At 37.3% G+C, this 20,711-nt stretch overlaps 1 protein-coding gene across 15 annotated transcripts in view; it reads left to right on the plus strand.

The window, feature by feature from the left end:
- LOC131958241 (kinesin-like protein unc-104) overlaps positions 1-20,711 on the plus strand; it is an 86,579-nt gene that overhangs the window by 36,010 nt on the left and 29,858 nt on the right. For 13 of the 15 annotated variants that reach the window (XM_059323144.1, XM_059323148.1, XM_059323146.1 and 10 more), the window contains 17 exons: positions 2,852-3,142; positions 4,024-4,167; positions 4,939-4,956; positions 7,034-7,112; positions 7,523-7,601; positions 12,189-12,328; positions 12,686-12,866; positions 13,167-13,242; positions 13,728-13,807; positions 14,468-14,559; positions 15,074-15,214; positions 15,602-15,661; positions 16,195-16,349; positions 17,368-17,473; positions 18,386-18,468; positions 18,935-19,003; positions 19,492-19,664. In XM_059323144.1, the coding sequence (XP_059179127.1) occupies positions 2,852-3,142; positions 4,024-4,167; positions 4,939-4,956; positions 7,034-7,112; positions 7,523-7,601; positions 12,189-12,328; positions 12,686-12,866; positions 13,167-13,242; positions 13,728-13,807; positions 14,468-14,559; positions 15,074-15,214; positions 15,602-15,661; positions 16,195-16,349; positions 17,368-17,473; positions 18,386-18,468; positions 18,935-19,003; positions 19,492-19,664 (1,967 nt within the window). The remainder of the gene's footprint in view (positions 1-2,851; positions 3,143-4,023; positions 4,168-4,938; positions 4,957-7,033; positions 7,113-7,522; positions 7,602-12,188; positions 12,329-12,685; positions 12,867-13,166; positions 13,243-13,727; positions 13,808-14,467; positions 14,560-15,073; positions 15,215-15,601; positions 15,662-16,194; positions 16,350-17,367; positions 17,474-18,385; positions 18,469-18,934; positions 19,004-19,491; positions 19,665-20,711) is intronic. The other 2 variants (XM_059323149.1, XM_059323159.1) reach the window with 1 other exon arrangement.

Below are 20,711 nucleotides of genomic sequence, written 5' to 3' on the forward strand. Positions count from 1 at the left end.
GCCTAGTGTAGACGTGGTTCCCCCCCCCCTCTCCCTTATTTTACGAACCTCCGCTGCTATTGTTTTTACGTGGAGTAAAATCCCTTATTTTAAGAGCCTCGCGTTATATTACAGACACCCTCGGTGGTATAGTTTATTCAAGTAAGTCTTATCTATTATTATACGAACCCTATGCTATAGTCTTATCATAGACCAATTAAGCCCCGTATTCTAATCAACACCCCCTGACCCCTTATTTTAAGAACCCCTGTTGTAATGTCAGCGGATTTAATTAATGGAAAACAAAGGCAGTTGGCTGCACAGTCCGCTTGCATGATTTGACCACATAAACAGACGGCCCTCCCCCCCCACCCCATTTTCCGAGCTGTCTTAAAATTGTACTCAATCCTTTTTTCCCCAACTTGACTCTCCTCCAGTGTAAAATAAAAACAACAATCTGTGGTGGAACAATACATGTTTTTCCCATTTCGACTCGACTTAAGTCATGTTAGTTCCTCGACATCGAATAATTAAAGATGATTTGTTTCGTCCGGCCGGCCGGAAAATTAATTCCAGTTTATAAATAAATAAATAAAAAGTTAGTTAACGCTGAGCCAAATTGAATATCTTGCGCATGTTCGATGAAGAAACTGACTACGGCATTGGATATTTATGTGTCGGCTGTTCGTAAGATGAAATACTCTCCAGAAAGATACTTACAAGATACTCTTTAGACCTAGCGATCCATTGGGCAGAGCTGAAATGTTTCTTGACCTCCGCATATGAAGGGAAGGTGTGGTCAGCACTTTGCCCAGCCGCCTTTACTCGAGTTAGATTTGAACTCGAGACTTTCTGATTACCAGCCTAGCGCTCTACCGCTTAGGCCACGCCGTCCCATAGAAAGATAGTTGCTGTTGTTTCATTGATACTTTTTCGTCTCTTTTCGCCTTGCAGTTGAGGCAGTTCAATTTTGTCCGTTGATTCCCCCCCCCCCCCTCCTATTACTTCATGACCTGACATGTCGGTCGTTGACCTCTAGATAAGACAACAGACCTACTTAAACCCCGTGCTCTAGATCAGGGGTCTCCAAACTTTTCAGTCCGAGGGCCGCATTAACTATCAAATTTCAGTTCGGGGGCCAGAATCTTCCAGGCATGTCTTTGATTTTTCTGGGAAAAGTTCCTCAGCCATCACCAACAAACGTTTTTTCCGTGGACAAAAAGATCTCCGCGGGCCGGATGAGAGGACCTCGCGGGCCGCATCCGGCCCGCGGGCCATAGTTTGGAGACCCCTGCTCTAGATGTATTTATTTGACGCGCACGTCCATTAGTACGTGTCAACTGTGGGGACAGTTTTTGTGAAGGGTTAGTCAGAGGGTCGGCGTGGACAAGGGTAGCCCACAAGACAGCTAACCCAAATAGTGTTTCTTTCAGACATCGGGGGTGGTGGGTGGAAAGCACGTCCAATACCCCCTCCCCCGCGGACGAAATAGAAAAAAAATTAAATTTAAATATTAAATATATATTTTAAACATTCTCTCTCTCTCCCTCCCTCTCTCTCATTCTCTCGCTGCCCCCCCCCCCCCCCCGTCCCGTCCGGAGGTTTTAAGTGTCATGTGAACCGCAATGTCTTAAAGAAACTCTGAAACCGATGAAACAGAGTTCGGTTTTAGTTGAGTCTACCCAGCCCTGCTCAAAACATGCATCGATATTTTTTTACCAGACACACACCACATAAAATTAAAACTTATGACATTTCTAATATAAGTTTTTTTTGTTAGCGCTCTTAACGCCACACATAAAAGCACTACATAATAATCATAAAGTGCGTTTACCTTATAACTGCTATTTCTATTTATGCATTGATTTGTTTTTAAAACGTTAAAAGACGTTTTCTTTTTTCACTGAATTTCGAAACTCTTTGGAGATTAACGTTCTAAAATTAGGGGTCACGTGACAATATCTTCAAAGAAATGGTGTATAAAGTGAAAGAGCTCACAACAAAACTGAACGCGGTACCCGCACATGCGTATCAACGGGGAGAGAGATTTCGAGACATTTCCGGCGATGGCTTTTGCACGAATGTCAGTACAGAGCAATCGATAAAGCCTGGTTATAAATGCAATGGGTGTAGTTAAGTGACACTGAGGGATGAGAAAGTTGGAGTGGTCGATTTTTTTCTTTTTTTTTCTGCTTGTCGGCTTTAAGCCCGCTACCACTGGGCACTAATCTCAGCCGTTAGGCGTTTGCTTTTGATGTCACACATGTGCTGAAGTTGACACAGTGTGTGAATGAAACTTTTGATTTGAAGAAACCTTTTTTTAACCCCCCCCTCCCCCACCCCATTCAACCTGTTAGTAAGGAGATTCAGACTGAATATCAACAAAGATTCAATAAGGGAAGTCCATACGTCTTTTAAGTTATGTGACGGTTATGTTATGTAGGGGGGGGTAGGGTGGTATGAGGGGGAAAAAGTGGAAAAAAAAATGTTTTACCTCATTTACTGACGACCTCGTATAAGTACTATCACTTTCTTCAAAACCTTGCTACAACATTCCCGAGTCTACCCAGTTCTAATGGATACCTTACTCACATTAGGGAAAATAAAAGCTGCTGGGTATAATGCTAACCACACTATCCCTTCTACTTTTGAGGTCGCAGAAACAGGTGAACTCTACTTCACTTCCCAAGGGACCATCAGGCTCAAAAATACAACTTATCTTTTACAACATTTGAGCTTTTTAACTTCCACCTAAGTGACTTTTCTCAACAATCTTTACAATTTTGTGTAAATTATCGTTGCTTGAACATGAGTTTTCTACAAGTCTTAGAACTAATGAACTGACCAGGTATTTGGTTTGCTGTACTTGCAGGTGAGCTACTTTGAAATTTACTGTGAGCGTGTCCGAGATCTCCTGAACCCCAGCAACAAGAACGCCCTGAGGGTGAGGGAGCACCCCCTGCTGGGTCCTTATGTGGAGGACTTGTCCAAGCTGGCGGTCCAGTCCTTCGAGGACATCAACAACCTCATTGATGAGGGCAACAAGGCCAGGACGGTGGCTGCCACCAACATGAACGAGACCAGTAGCCGCTCCCACGCTGTGTTCACCATCATCTTCAGCCAGAGGCGCTACGACCCAGACACCAAGATGGTGGGGGAGAAGGTGAGTTGTCTTTCCATAGGTTAATGTCCTTATATGGGATGTGGTGGTAAAGGGGTAGAAAGTATGGCCGCTGAACTGAAAGTCTTGAGGTCAGTTCTCATTGGCTTCCATGCTGTGTTCACCTAAATACCAAATTGGTAAATAGTATACTGCCCTTATATAGGGTGTGGTGGTAAAGGGGTAGAGAGCTAGACTGTTGAGCTGATATTCTTGAGGTCAGATCCCAGGGAGCTTGTTTACTTCTGTGGGTAACCAGTTCTCAAGGGTACCCTGAGTCTCCCAAGGAAAATAAAGATGGTTTGACATAGTACTTACCACATAACCTCTGAGCTCATCCAGCTCCTGATGGGTTCTTTATAACTTGATGAGGAAAAGTAAAGGTGGTCTAGGTCACATAAATAGGGTATCTCTGCTTCATCTTCCCTAGAAAGCTTCAGATCCAAACTCTTAAGGTGTTTTCCTATAACTTGGACCTATTTGCTTGTAAGAAGGAGGGTTATTTTAAGTCTCCATGGAAACTGTTTAATGTACATTTCATTTGAGGAGACGATGGTTCAACCCTGTTTTTTTGTTCTTACTTGTAGAATTTGATGGGATTTTCTTCTACACAATGAAGTTAAAGTATTGTGTGTCAACATGTTATGTGTCCAGTTGACTCAGCCTTCAACCTTCTTTTCTTTCTGGATCTGCTTCCTTATCCTTTGTCCTGCCAAGAGCAATCTGCAAGGCAGCAGTTGTATGATTTTGGATTTTTCTCTCCTAGATGGGCTGCTGTCTCCAGCTAACGAGCTCATATGCTCATGGTCGAACTCAAAAGACTTTTGGATGATAGTTCACCCAGAACTGTTTGTTGTGATAAAAAAGTATTTCCCTCTCTTTAGGTCAGTAAAATTAGTCTGGTGGATCTGGCTGGCAGTGAGAGAGCTGACTCTACTGGCGCCAAGGGCACACGACTCAAGGAGGGTGCCAACATCAACAAGTCTCTAACTACCCTTGGGAAAGTTATTTCAGCACTGGCTGAAATGGTGAGTCATATTTTCACTGTTTCGTTTCTTCACATACTTTAAGCTGTCTACAACTTAAGACAAACATTTAATTTGTTTTCTTTAATAACACCAACACAGTCGACTACGAAGTTGGAAGTGCTGTTGAAAAGGATTTTAAAAGTTTGAAAATGTTATGCATAAAGTCATGTCTAGCACTCTAGTTTCATGACTTTTAGATATTTGAATCTACACACTTCTTTTGAGTCAAAGACGTTAAAGTCTCAAAGTGTGGCATTGGGTGTGTCCGCTGGGTTATATCATTTAGGGGGTGACAACAGTTAGAAAAATTTTAAACTATACAGTTAAAACAGTGTTTTATCGAGTTGGAATAATAAAATAGTTGGGGAAAGTAGTGACACCTAACTAAAAATTGATAATTATTTGAGAAGGGTGGGGTGGGGTGACACCCTCAATTATCATGTGGGTGACACCCCACCTAGTGACACCATTGTGTGTAACTAAAAACAACTCATTGGATTCAAGCCAAGTGAATATGATGACTACTTTAGGGCTATGATGATTATTTATGCTTTATAAAAGAATAAAATTAAAACAGTTTTATGACATTTAAATGATCATAACATGTCACATATTACAGGAGATGAACTATTGAGGGAATGACGTTATTTAGGTCTAGCTACTTTTTAATTTTAAATGCTTTGAAACTAATATACATAAGCTTCACAGCTTTTGATAATTACCAAAGTATAGCTTTGTCTTTATAATTTGTATGCTAATCTGGGTTTTCAGAGTGCTATGGACCCAAAAGTAAGGGGAGTTAATAAGTTTTCTTTGTTGTCATTCATTTTCTTGTTTGAGCTACCAAGGCTTTTAGATGATTTGTTTTGTTTCATTATTGCATGTGAAGGTTTTGTAGTCTCTGCTTCCGTTTTATGTATGCACTATTTTTGTGAGTTCCATATTTTAAGAAAATAGAGATGGGGGGTATGCAGTTTAAATTTATATTTCGATGTTGTTAAGCTGGTGCGTTATTTTAATCTACGTAGTTGCCCAAATTCTAAATGTAACCCTGATCCAGATCTAAAAGCTAGTCCTGATGCTAATTCCAAGTTTGACCTGTTTGCCTGTCACTCTGGTCCCAACCCTAGTCTCTAATTTAATATTCAGACATTAATCCTGACCCTAGTCCTAATGCAGACCATAGTCCTAATCCTGACCTTAGTCCTATTCCTGGACAGTCCTAATCTGGGCCCTAGTCCTTATCCGGACCCTAGTCCTAATCTGACCCTAGTCCTAATCTGATCCTAGTCCTAATCCTGACCCTAGTCCCAATCCTAACCCTAGTCCTAATCATGACCCTAGTAAAAATCCTGACCCTAGCTCTAATCCTGACCTTCGATATAGCACCAATGAAGGTTGTACTTACTCCTCAATTCAGTACTATTTTGTCTTATTGACATCTGTACATGTTTGATTCCTTGAGTTAAGAAGTTGGTTGAGTGGTAGAGCACTTGATTGCCAACCTGAAGGACTCTAGTTCACAGCCTAACTCAGGTTTTGGCTTGTCCAATGCTCCAGAATCAATCCATTACAGATGAGCTCAGGCAACAAGTTAGGGATACTTTTTGCATTTTTTAAAGGCAAAAGAAGAACATAGCTTCTTACTCTTCAAAGGGGGCTTTGCTTGATTTTTCAGCCTTTTTAATGAGGAACCCAATTGTATGAGCATGCCCTCAGCTTTCAAATGAGATAGGAGACTTTATGTTTATGGCACAGTTTCAGATGTTGCTTTCTTTGTTTCTCTCAGTTAAAATATGGGTCTAGTTTACAAGATTCTTTGACAACAACTGAGAAGATTCATTAAAAAAATGTTTTTTAGGCAGCCTCCATTTTTAAAGCGAAACTAAGTTAAAAACAAGAAAATGCAAGCTAAACTAAGTTAAAAACAAGAAAATGCAATAAAAGATCCACTAAATTTATTTAAATAAAGATAAAATTTCAAATTAAAGTGAGTTGGATATTACTAAATACTTTATTACGGTGAATAACATCTTCTGAAGACTAGGTTACATTAAAATATAATACTTAACTTGTTTAGTTAACGATAAAATAATTTGAGTCACTGTATATTTTAGTAAAATAATTTGGAAGTACAATTTTATTCAAAGTATAGAAGTTCAGATTTTACATATAAAAATTTATAGAAATATTTGTACACAATATAGAAGTGTACATTCTTTTATACAATAAAGACATGTAGGCCTACATTTGTGTACAAAATATAAATACTGTCTAACTAAATGTCTTAAGTTTATATAAAAACTTAACATTTCACTTACATATGAGTATAGATGGAATTGATTTTAATATTTGCTGTTTTATTTTTTATTTTATTAGTTGTGCATGAAGATGCAGACATTTATCTCTAACGTAGCCACAAGATAACTGGAATTATCTCAATGGTTAACTCTAGTCTCAGATAATGAATTTTTATAGGCCCACATGAATAATGTTAAAATACTTAAATTGCTTACGCATTCATTTTTATAATTGTTAACAGGGATTAAATGCAAAATGTAAACATAATAATTATGATACAGGGAGACATGCATTTTAAAAATGAAAATGTTATTATGTTGTTTTCTGTAAATAAAAGAGGTCAAAATTTATTTTTCTTTTTAAAATAATTAGATATTCCTTTTTAATTTCAAAATTAATGTAAAGCTATATAAAATTGTTATTATTTAAACATTTTTTAAAAAGTAAACATCTATTATGTCTGCCTAGAAACAAATTGTTGTAAGCTCATAGCTGCTGTTGACTGTGTTTGAAGTTAGTTTTGGTGGTTACAAAGCTGACACCGCATGCTTTGAACTCTCCACAGGCCAAAAACAAAAAGAAGAAAGCTGATTTCATTCCATACAGAGATTCAGTGCTCACCTGGCTACTCAGAGAGAATTTGGGTAAAGTTTTTTTTATTTTACTGTTGAACATAATTACCTTAGGATATTTTTCAATTTGTTTTCAATTAAAACATCACGCGTTGTAAATGGATTTTGGATCTAAAGTATTTAATGTTGAGAGGGAGAGAGAAAATAGAGAGTATAAATGTTATTTTTGTCATGGTGTTTCGGAAAGAAAACTTGGTGAAGATTGGTTTTTCAAGAAGTTTAAATTATCTATTTTAAAATATAGATTTGCTTTGATTTTATAGTAAAATAAATTTTAAAACTCATTAACAGATACATTTAAAAAAAATTTTGTTTTGTTTTTCAAATGAAAACAATTTTTTAAGTAATAGTTACTATAATATAGATTTAAGAAAAAAACAACTTTTTAAAAAGTGAATGACTAAATTTGTTTTTCAATGCAGGAGGTAACTCTAAAACAGCTATGGTTGCTGCCCTTAGTCCTGCTGACATCAACTATGATGAAACCCTGAGCACACTGAGGTAGGTTCCATTTGCTCCACACTTATTGAACTTATTGATTGCCCTGGCTGTGACTCACCCCCTGATCCCTGTAAATAATCAATCACCAGCTATAGGGATTGGCTCTTCACATTTGAATAAAGCTTTGACCTTGAACTTTGTCTCGCATGGCATCACTCTTTTTTTTTTTTTTGAAATACTAAAAACAGTTATATAAGGGGCAATAACAATTGTTAAAAATTTAAATTGATTACGTCTATGGTTTATCTGCTTTTATTTTTATTAAGCCCAAATGGAATAGAAAAAAAAAAAGGAATAGTTCCACTAAGGCAAATACAAAGTGATGGTACTTTGTTATGTATATAAGAGATTTGGATGGTCAAATTGTGTTATTCGTTGTGTAATGTCTAAACATTCCACTACCTTTTTTTTTCTTCAAATGGTAGGCAAATGTTAATTTTGTTCATTCAAGCTGATGATACCTTTAGTTTTTCTACTAGGATCTTTATTTAGTGCACATAGAGTAGATAAAGTTAACTAAGATCCAGCACTATTTTTTTTCCAACCTTGTTTTCACACTAAATACACTTCTGACCATAGAATTAACACACTGATTTTGATTCCTTGTATTGTTAACCCTCTTCCTTGTCACTAACAACCCTAATCCCTAGCATATCTTATTGTATAGCAGGTTTAGTTTAAACCTCGCCTAAACCATATTTTTGTGCTTTCAGTTACACAACATTTAAACAATTGAAGCATTGTTTTGTTAAAACATACATGTTTTAGCCATATAGTGTTAATACTGTATCTTTGTTTCTTAAAAAAAAAAAGCTAAAACTTTTGAAAAAAATTGTGCTGGTCTTTGCTCCACTAACACATTTTCTGGATCTATAGTCTGTACTGCCAGAGGTGTGAGTCACTCCTGAGTCACACAGATAAGAAAAATAGTGAGAGAAACTGTAGGGGGGGGATGAGATCAATAGTGTGTGTTAGATAATGATTCATCTAGCTGTGTACAAAGACAGGCAGATAGTATGCAGCTAACTGGGTACAAATACATGCAGCTGATATATAGCTAGCTGTGTGCAGACAGACAGCTAAAATGTAGCCAGCTGTGTATAAAGACAACATGCAGCTAAATTGGTACAAATATTTGCAGCTGACATGTAGCTGTGTACAAAGACAGCTGACATGTAGCTAGCTGGGTGCAGATAGCTAAAATGTAGCTAGCTGTGTACAAAGACAACATGCAGCTCACTGTGTACACAGACAGCTGACATGTAGCTGTGTACAAAGACAGCTGACAGGTAGCTAGCTGTGTACAAAGACAGCTGACATGTAGCTAGCTGTGTACAAAGACAGCTGACATGTAGCTGTGTACAAAGACAGCTGACAGGTAGCTAGCTGTGTACAAAGACAGCTGACATGTAGCTGTGTACAAAGACAGCTGACATGGAGCTAGCTGTGTACAAAGACAGCTGACATGTAGCTAGCTGTGTACAAAGACAGCTGACATGTAGCTGTGTACAAAGACAGCTGACATGGAGCTAGCTGTGTACAAAGACAGCTGACATGGAGCTAGCTGTGTACAAAGACAGCTGACATGTAGCTGTGTACAAAGACAGCTGAAATGTAGCTAGCTGTGTACAAAGACAGCTGACAGGTAGCTAGCTGTGTACAAAGACAGCTGACAGGTAGCTAGCTGTGTACAAAGACAGCTGACATGGAGCTAGCTGTGTACAAAGACAGCTGACAGGTAGCTAGCTGTGTACAAAGACAGCTGACATGGAGCTAGCTGTGTACAAAGACAGCTGACAGGTAGCTAGCTGTGTACAAAGACAGCTGACATGTAGCTGTGTACAAAGACAGCTGACAGGTAGCTAGCTGTGTACAAAGACAGCTGACATGTAGCTGTGTACAAAGACAGCTGACAGGTAGCTAGCTGTGTACATAGACAGCTGACATGTAGCTAGCTGTGTACAAAGACAGCTGACATGTAGCTAGCTGTGTACTCAGACAGATCTGATAGCTAGATTGTTCAAAGACCAGCAGCTTATATAGCTGTACTAGACAGACAGCTTACATGACTCTAATCTAGATAAAGATATACCCTTGTTGAAATAAGTTGTGCAACTGTGTTTATAGAAGCCTCACTCATGCTTCATGTACTGTAATGAAAATACTGTAATGACCAAAAACATCATCCCTTATAAAGTACATTTTCTTTAGTAGAAGTAAAGTCCAATATTGATTTAGTTCCACAGTTGCTGGCAGAAGCCTTGTTGATCAGTTGTTTTTTATTTGTTTATTGATTAGTCGCCCTTGCATCATTAGTGGATGAAAATAAATATTTAATAATAGCTCCTTGCATTATTAAATTACACAGCATACACATAACATTAGGGTGGGTTATGCTCTGTAATAAAATATGGTGCAATAGCTAGATGATTTAAAAGTTTATGTAATACGTTGAGAACATGTTATTAAGATATAGCCGATGTGATTTAGTCATTAAAATTTTGTTTCGGAAGAAAAGTAAAATAATATTTTAAACAATTATTTGTTAAATAGACAACTAGGCTTGCACCCAGGGGTAGATATAGCTGCTGGAACATGAAGAGAATTCCTGGTGGGCCACTGAGACATTGGTCCTGTGGGCCGCTGAGACATTGGTCCTGTGGGCCACTGAGACATTGGTCCTGTGGGCAGCTGAGACATTGGTCCTGTGGGCCGCTGAGACATTGGTCCTGTGGGCCGCTGAGACATTGGTCCTGTGGGCCGCTGAGACATTGGTCCTGTGGGCCACTGAGACATTGGTCCTGTGGGCCGCTGAGACATTGGTCCTGTGGGCCGCTGAGACATTGGTCCTGTGGGCAGCTGAGACATTGGTCCTGTGGGCCGCTGAGACATTGGTCCTGTGGGCCACTGAGACATTGGTCCTGTGGGCCGCTGAGACATTGGTCATGTGGGCCACTGAGACATTGGTCCTGTGGGCCGTCAGAGACTTCTGTAGTAATCCTATTATTGCTTGACTTGACTTAATCCTTTGTGGCCCCTGGGGAGGAAAGGGCTACAATCATACCTTTCTAACAGACTCAGTTTTGGGCAGCTCTCCTTATCTCTGCACCTACTTGAGGCAAGTGGCCTTTTCCTCATCTTCTACCATTTCTCTTAAGCTGTCCCACTTTCTTTCTTCCCTGGGGATTCCAGTCCCTAGCTGTCTTTGCAATAATCTCTGCTTCTCATCTAAGGGAATGTCCAATCCATCCCAGTATTCCTATTAGTGGTTTGATTAAAACACATTTTTTTTTAACTAGCCCCAGTACTAGGTGCGTACTTATCTATGTTACCATTTCCCTTAATTCAAGCCCAGTTGTGTAAAGTTCATGGATGAAAACGTGATATGAAAATATTATAATTTAGTCTGACTGGCAGATTTCTTTCTTGACACAACCGGCCCACCCCTGCTTGTACCCTGTTTTCAAGCACCTTGCCATCTGTGTGGAACCTCAGCAAAACCCAGCGAGGTGGTTTTATGCTGAGCATCAGGAAGGGCAAATTGAATGAGATGTTTCAGCCTGCATGGCTTGCCTGAGATGTTTCAACCTAGAGCTTGCCCCACTGATAAAAATTAACATCAGGGAAGGGCAAATTGAATGAGATGTTTCAGCCTGCATGGCTTGCCTGAGATGTTTCAACCTAGAGCTTGCCCCTCTGATAAAAATGAACATCAGGGAAGGGCAAATTGAATGAGATGTTTCAACCTAGAACTTGCCCCTCTGATAAAAATGAACATCAGGGAAGGGCAAATTGAATGAGATGTTTCAACCTAGAACTTGCCCCTCTGATAAAAATGAACATCAGGGAAGGGCAAATTGAATGAGATGTTTCAACCTAGAGCTTGCCCCACTGATAAAAATGAACACCAGGGAAGGGTAAATTGAATGAGATGTTTTAGCCTGCAGGACTTGCCCCTCCCCCACAGAAAGCAGCTGATGAAAATGTTTAACAGCTCAATTTTTAGCCTGATAAATTAATTTTCTTGATTGGTTTTTCTCCTGTTTCCTGCTTGTAATCCCTGGTGTATTAAGGGAAGGGGGGAGAAGTCAGGTTGACATGGAAAACAGATTAATGTAAAAAAAAAATGAAAGATTTGTTGTTAGCCTGTAAAGCTGGCTTTTCGGTTATTTTTGTCTATATGGTTTGAGCTTAGATTATGGGTGTTTTCTATAGTTGTTTTGCAATATAATCCCTGTAACTCTATTCTAGTGAAAAACTATTGTGTATTTTATATCGCATTCCCAGTCAATAAATTCTCCATTTAGAATAGCTTTGTATAGTGTTCATATATAACTCTTTTCAAGTAAAATTGTTTAAACCCATCAGTTAGGAGAGGAGGACATTGTTTAAAGTAGATATTTTCAATTTAAATTTTTATATTTTCTGTATGTTTTTTTTAAGGGGGGGTGGGGGGAAGTATGCTTTGGTGGGGGGGGGGGGTGGGGGAGGGGGGGGGGGGCAGTGACCTGTCCTCTCAAGAAAGATGCCTGTTTGACCAATTGTTGTGTGGGAAATCCTCCTAAGCCTGCTTGTGATTTGATCCAGGTACGCAGACAGGGCTAAACAGATCATGTGCAAGGCTGTGGTCAATGAAGATCCTAATGCTAAACTTATTAGGGAGCTGAAGGAGGAGGTGGCTCGTCTCAGGGAGATACTGACCAGTGAGGGCATTGACCTTGGCGAAGGTGAGGGACGCTAGACTGTCTATACATTATGATCAATTAAATTAAAAGTTTAAAGCTATTGCTCAGTTGTTGAATTGTTAGAAAATTTTTAGTTATTTGTTGCATAGCTATTTAAGCATGAAATTTCATATTTTTAAAACATAAGTTTAGCTTTTAAATTAATAAGATTGAAATATTTTGGATTAAAAAAATATAAGAAATATTTTGGATTAAAAAAATTGTACAAAATATTTTGGATTCAAATAATTATACAGTGAGACTAACGTTTTTATGTTCCAAAACTTAAAAAAATATTCTTTTTTCATTATAAATATGTAAATTAATGGTCAATTAGTTTTTGTGTGCATATTTTTGCAGGACAAAGCATGCAAGAGTTTTTAGAACAGCGTGGTAGGTCAAGGTCAAGAAAAGAGTCCGTGACCCTGGAAGGTGGGGATGATGCCCTAGAAAGGCTGAAGGAGTCAGAGAAACTTATAGCAGAGCTGAACTTGTCGTGGGAGGAGAAACTTAGGAAGACAGAATCTATCAGGAAGGAAAGGTAAGGGAGAAATGTTATTTGTTTTGCAACAAGTTGCTTGATTAGATTTGTATTGCAACAAGTTGCTTGGCTAGATTTGTATTGCTGATGGAAATTTGTTTTTCTTTGTTCTTGTATTGCTAATTTAGCACATTTTGTGATTGTTCTTGTGATGCTAATAGAACAATTATTTCCTCAAACTCAAAAATAATTGGAACAAATTTTAGTTTTTTTTCCTTTTTGTGTGTGTTATATTTGTTAAATATTACTGTTAGAATAGAGCTGAATCTAAAATAAGCATTTGAATTTTTTTTTTAACAGAGAAGCAATTCTAGCTGAAATGGGTGTTGCTCTTAAAGAAGATGGTGGAACTATTGGTGTCTTCTCTCCAAAGAAGGTGTGGTTTCAGTTTTTTTCTTGAGAAGTCTTCAGCTTATAATTAATGTCAAGGTTACTACTCAACAAATGATGGAAAAAATTCACAGAGTTCCCAAGTAGATAAAAGATTCAAAGTTCAAAGGTTGATAAAGAGAACACATGATATATCCAAAAGTCTATATTTTGACATCAACATCAATTGTAACAAACACACATGTTCGATTTAATTATTTTAATAGTGGTTTTAGAAAATTGTTTTACAATATGCCATTTAAAAAAAAATAATCTGCCCATATATCCAGCGTTAGTTAAACTTCAAAATAAATAAATCAACATATCAGCAACTGTAATGCCACGGCATGTCTTGGCGAAATTTTGATGGGTTCCATAGAAAAATATACTGATGACGATTAGTAATATACTTTAGTACAATGATATATAAGTCTAAAAATATGTTTGTTTATCAAAATTGAAGTCATTTGACTCTTCTGTTATTGTTTATAGTCCCCACACTTGGTGAACTTGAATGAAGATCCTCTCATGTCTGAGTGCCTGCTGTATTACATCAAGGAAGGAACTACCAGGTCAGTGGGGATTGTAGAACAAATGTTAGGCTAGTCTTTCAAGTAGAGCTTTCATGGGTTCTAATCAAACACTGGCAAGATAATATAGTATCAACTCAGGTCCTCTGTAACGATTAAGGTGGTGGTTAGGGTACAGGGTTAGGTTAAGTATTATAGTTAGGGCTAGGTTATGGTAATGTTACTAGCTTCAATACGACCTGCCATTAATGTTACTGATGATGGGATGGTGTGGCCTAGCTAACCCCAGAGTCTCGAGTTCAAATCTAGATTCAAATCAGTGGAACATCCCTGAGTCTACCCAGCTCTGATAAGTACCTAACTAAACAAATTCCACTGGGCATAGTGCTGACCACACTATCGCTTCATATACCAAAGTCTCTGAAGCAGATGAACTCTACCCTTGTGTTAATGATGATGTTACCAGCTTTGATATGACCTTGCTGTTTGGGTTAGGGCTACATAATGTTAGGGATAATGTCACCATGTTGGATCCACCTTGCTATTAATGTAAAGGCTAGTGTATGATAATACTACTAACTTTGAATCTATCTGCCTAGTTTTTTATAAGCACAAATTACTTTCATCTAGCTGATAGAAAAGTTATTCTGAACACTTGATGAAAAAACTGGTTAATTAAATACTTGATTTTTTGTTATTTAGGGTTGGACTTCATGATTCAGATAAATCCAATGATGTTCAGCTGAGTGGCTCAAATATTTTGGAGGAACATTGTGTTTTTGAGAACCAGGATGGTAAGAATTGGATGCTTTAAATAGTTTAAAAAATGCCTCTGGATACTCATAGGGCTTCTGGATGGGCATTTGTGTGTGTGTGTGTGTGTATGTGTGTGCTCTCAGACTCAAGCTTTAAAATTATGTATGTGCATTTATGTGTGTAATCAACAAGTCAAGGCTTTGAACAATGGTTACACAAATTTCCTGACATTCTTGAGATTATCCAGCAGTAAATAACATAATGGGGTAAACCAAAACTGGTTAGATATTGTGTTGCCAGTGTATTTTTCTTGTATGCAGCGGATGCAGTTAAAGATGTTTGACTTTCCACTTTCATTGCCATAATTGCTGATCTTAAAAAAAAAATAAACACACCTTATTATAAATTTTGTGTAGTAACATATCCAATTTATTCATAAAAATATGTTTTTAAAAGCATACTTTTTTCTACGTTAACTTTAAAATAAAGCAGTTTTGTGTTAAGATTTTAAAATGAAGTTGATGAAACTAATTTCTTTTTACCTATCTGAAGGCAATGTTACACTGATACCATGTGAGGGGGCTTTGTGCTATGTGAATGGGAGACAAGTGACAGAGCCAGTCAAGATGAGAACAGGCGCCCGTGTTATTCTGGGCAAGCATCACGTCTTCAGGTTTAACCACCCCCAGCAAGGTTTGTCTGCTGTTTAAACATTTAGTTTACATTTTTGACATTCTGAGCAAGTATCATGTGTTTAGGTTTAACCACACTCAGCAAGGTTTGTTAGCTATTTACACAATATGTTTTTTGACAATGCTAACTCCCTTCAGAATCTTGTGTTTTTTAACAGCATCTATTTCCACAATAATTATGTTTTAAAGTTGTGCACCTGTCTCTCTGGGCATGTCAAATATATTTCATACAAATATTCTTAATAGATCTTAAAAAGTCCTTATGTTAATCATATTTTTAAATTTATCTGCTTTTCTCTTTTAAATAAAAGTACATTATGAAGTATTATATTGTATTATTGAATAGATCTAAAATTTAATTAATTTTTTATTGTTCACTTTCCTCCAGCTCGTGCCAGTAGAGCCATGATGAGTGAATCAATGATTGAGTCCACAGATAATCCAATAAGTAAGTCATTCACATTTTATCTGTGAATTTTTTTTTGTATTACTAGGATCTATGTTTTAAATTTGTAAAAATAATTTGTTCTTACAAACAGCATGTGTACTTAAAAAATTTAACTGATTAAATATTTACATTTTGAATTTAAAAACTTAATTTTTATTAAAACTTGAATAAAATGCTGGTTTAACAAATAATATAAGTCTTATTCATGGGAGAAGATGGTTGAATGTAGAGCTCACCAATGCTAACCCTTAAGTCATGAGTATGGATTATGGGCTTGAGTCAGTAGGATGTCCCTGAATCCCCCCAGCTCTGATGGGTACCTGACTCACGTTATAGAAACAAACATGGCAGGGCATAGTGCTAACCATACTATCCCCCTGTTTGGTGAGGTTATTGAATTAGAACTCTTCTTCCCCTGCTTCATGTCTTGGGCACAGACAGGAAAACATGAAAATTTGTTCATTAAACTGATTGTGTTCAATACGTTATGTTTGGCTAATTATGTCAAATGTTGTTGATTGTGTTTCCCCCAGCTGAGCCAGTGGACTGGACATTTGCCCAGCTTGAGCTGCTAGAGAAACAGGGCATTGACCTCAGGAAGGAGATGGAGAGCCGTCTGGTGCTCCTGGAGGAGCAATACAGAAAGGAGAAAGAGGAGGCGGACTTACTCTTTGAACAACAGAGACAGGTATGTTGTTACACTAGTCAACACATCCTTTTCTTATTTAAATGAGAAATGCTTGAATGAAGTCTGCAGTTTTTAAAAGTCATAGGCAAACACTGATAAATAAACCGGGAGTGATCTCCCCTAAACTTTCTCGAATATTCTAATATAACACTACGGGGGATGGCAACTCGGGATATAGACTTCTAGACATGATTTTTAATCCATTTTAAATACTCAAACTTTTGAAAATAGAATATAATCTCGTAGAAAAAAGAATTGCACACCAAGTGAACGCTAAATAAAGATGTGCATAATAGTGCGCAATATTATTAGTACTCCATAAATTTACATGCGTTTTTTGAGAAATCGGAAATAGCGTAAATAAGTACTTCCGGTCAACAGAAATTACTCAAAATTTGACAGACGGTAAAGAATTAGATCTTTTACTTACATGTGAAATTTCATTTATCTATCTGAAATAGTACTCAAGTTATAGGCTTTTGAAAAATTTAAAGTAGAAAAAGTACCACTTCCGGTTATTGGAAATCGCTCAAAAGTTGATACGAATCTACGATTTTGATAAAATACTTATATATGAAATTTCATCAACCTAGCTGTAACGGTACTCAAGTTATCGTGTTTACACACACACACACACACACACACACAGACAGACACACAGACATACGGACAAGATTGCAAAATTATGTTTTTCCGTATCAGTGAGATGTAAAACGTCGAGATTTGTAAAAATCTCGATTTTTTTTTTGCATGATTACAAGACTTTCTCTATACTTCGTATATACGAGAAAGTAACAAAAAACGAGAAAAAAAAATTTTCTTTGTAAGTAATTCTGCAACAGTCACCCCAGTCCATTCCATGATTTCCTAATGTACTGTTTCAAATAAGCAGCTAAATTAAAACAAGTTATGTTGTAGTAAAATACATAATTCAAAATGACCATATCATATGTTGCTTTCTCTGACCACATATGTTGTTGTTCGTAACCATAGCATAAGTTTCTCTCTGTGACCACAGGACTATGAGAACCGCATCCAGTCCTTACAAGAGCAGGTAGAACGTCACTCCATGATCTCCAGCGTGGCCACCACAAATATCTTTGATGAAGAGGAACAAGAGGAAGGTAAAAGATTATTTATAGGGCAGCCTGGTCAAGTGGTTGGGCATTCACTGACTAACCCTGTTGTCCAGAGTTTGATACCTGGGTTTGAGCTGTTTCAATGACTTCGTCATTAAAAGGTTTAGTGTTCCTGGCCATGTTTACTTTCATGGGCTAGGAATTCACCAGAGCTGAGTTGATCTACCACCCAACCACACCATCCCACACCATCTAACCACACCATCCGACACCATCTAACCACACCATCCGACACCATCTAACCACACCATCCGACACCATCTAACCACACCATCAAACCACACCATCCGACACCATCTAACCACACCATCTGACACCATCTAACCACACCATCTAACCACACCATCCGACACCATCTAACCACACCATCTGACCACACCATCCCACACCACCCAACCACACCATCCCACACCATCTAACCACACCATCCCACCACACCATCCCACACCATCTGACCACACTTCCCACACCATCTGACCACACCATCCCACACCATCTGACCACACCATCCCACACCATCTAACCACACCATCCCACACCATCTGACCACACCATCCCACACCATCTAACCACACCATCCCACACCATCTAACCACACCATCCCACCACACCATCCCACACCATCTGACCACACTTCCCACACCATCTGACCACACCATCCCACACCATCTGACCACACCATCCCACACCATCTAACCACACCATCCCACACCATCTGACCACACCATCTGACCAAGTCATCCCACACCATCTGACCAAGTCATCCCAACCATCTGACCACGTCATCCCAACCATCTTATCATGCCATCCCACACCATCTGACCACACCATCCCACGCCATCCATAAACCATTATTTAACTGACAGACCAAAAACCTTTCCATGTTTATCTAACCAGAGGTCCAGTGGAGTGACAGGGAGAAAGATTTAGCAGCCTGGGCCTTCAGGAAGTGGAAGTACCACCAGTTTACCTCCCTTAGGGTTAGTCTCATTTCTTCTTTCCAGTGCTAGTTTTTGTTTATTCTTCACACAAGATGAGATATTTTGCTCACATTTTTTCAGATTTTATTGTAAGACCAATTTTTTAATTCACAATATGAAATATTTATTTTCTTGTTTTTTGTGAAATATTAACTGAATTAAAATAAATTAAAATGTCTTCATATTAAAAATATTATAAGAATATAAACAAATTATCTTACAAATTATTTTAGTTAAATTATATGGGTACATTTGTATATTTTTAAATTTAGGAGGTCTATTTTATATATATTATACATTTTACATATTTTACATATACATAAATATATCTATGTATATATAAATATACTTCACTATCTTTTTCTTTATTCTATGTATGTTAAAACTACACTGGTGTTTACAATTAGTAAATGATTGATCATGATGTGAACATTTCTACAACTTTCATCTTATTCAACTTTTCTAGGATGATTTATGGGGAAATGCAATTTTCCTGAAAGAAGCTAACGCCATCAGTGTAGAGCTGAACAAAAAGGTCAGTCACTGCATGAGTATGAAAAAGTAGCATGGTGGTAAAGTGGGCTAATGGCAGTAATTTTGGTCTAAGAGGCTGGATCTGTTGAGTACAAAGTGTTAAAAACAATAGCTGTGTGGTGAAGTGGGATAATTTCTGTAATTTGGGCTAAGAATCTGGATCTGTTGAGTTTAAACTGCCATGAAAGTACTATATCTAAGTGTGTAGGTAAAGTTAAAAATTATTTGATCTGGTATAATTGAAGATTTTAATACCATAAGAAGAACATAAGAATGCAGCCAAGAAAGTATAGATGAGGAATTTCAAAAAATGTCTCTCTTAATAAATAGCATAATGTATTAAAGTATTTTTTATAACCTACAAAAAAACATCAACAGAAATTATGATTCTAATGCTGTTTTAATATGACGTTATAATTTTAATCATTCGGCATTGTCCCTTTACATTTTTCAAACCATTTTGACTTATTTTAACTTGTCCTCCGCTAGGTCCAGTTCCAGTTTGTCCTGTTGACCGACACCCTCTACTCCCCACTCCCTGCTGACCTACTATCTGCTGAAGACCGAGACGACTCTCGCCCGTTCCCCAAGACCATTGTAGCAGTGGAGGTTCAGGACACCAAAAATGGTGCCACCCACTACTGGAGCTTGGAGAAGCTCAGGTAAGATTGATATTCAACCTAGCAAGCCAATTTTTCTAACTGTATAATCATTAGATTTTTTGTTTGTTTTAGTTCTGACCTCATGGCTTCATATTATTTTGTAAAAAAAAAAAATTATAATTAGCTCAATAATATCATTGATTTTTTATAAAATTTAGCTACAATATGAAAAAAAAAATGACCATCTGAGTTTTACAAAAAAATGATTAAAATAAAATATTTAAAATTTTAAAAAGTAAATATTTTTTCTTTACACAACTACTTGGCAAGAAAATTTAGAGCTAAACCTCATGTCATGTGCAGAGCATTTATTCTTTGTCTTCTGTTGTCTGTTGATTTTTAAATCCCTTCCTTGGTCATTAACTTCCCTAGACTTTTTAGGAATGATCAAAGGGTTGCATTCTTTATAGGCGTTAATTCATTTGTGGCATACGTGTTAAGTTTTTTAAGTTCTGGTTCCTGCACATTTTATTTTTTTTACATTTAAACGGTGAATCAATTTTAAACACTAATATTTGTGTATTAATTTATTAGAAAATGCATCTGTAATAAATCATTATCTAAAGTTATATTTTGTTTTGTTAGTTTTATTGCAAATTATTTAGATAAAACATTTTTAGCATTTTGTTTTGTTTCGTATGCTGTAATATTTATAAAAAAAAAAGATAGCTGTTTTGTATTTAGCTGAGCATGAGAGTTAGAGTTGTCATGAGCAAAAAACTTCACAAGGTTGCTGGTCATTTTTTTGTGTATGTTTATTTTTTATTTTCAAAAGTGCACAAAACATAAACAGTTTTCAAAGAATATTTTATGGTCCCCACTTCCTGTTCATTTTTTTTTTATTACTGGCTCAATTCAGGGAGAGGTCAGTCTGACTTTACCTTTGCTTGGCATCTCAGTGTTTTTTCCTTTAGTTGAGTCAACTTTTTAGTTTGGAAATCTTATTTATTTTAGTCATATAAATGTATGTTGACAACCATATTAAATCCAACATGGCTTCCCTATTTTTTTTTTAAGCAAACTTATTTACTATAGATTCTCAATACT

This window comes from Physella acuta, unplaced genomic scaffold (genome assembly GCF_028476545.2).
Source record: "Physella acuta isolate Inbredline_101_S28 unplaced genomic scaffold, ASM2847654v3 ptg001305l, whole genome shotgun sequence".
Lineage (NCBI taxonomy): Eukaryota > Metazoa > Mollusca > Gastropoda > Physidae > Physella > Physella acuta.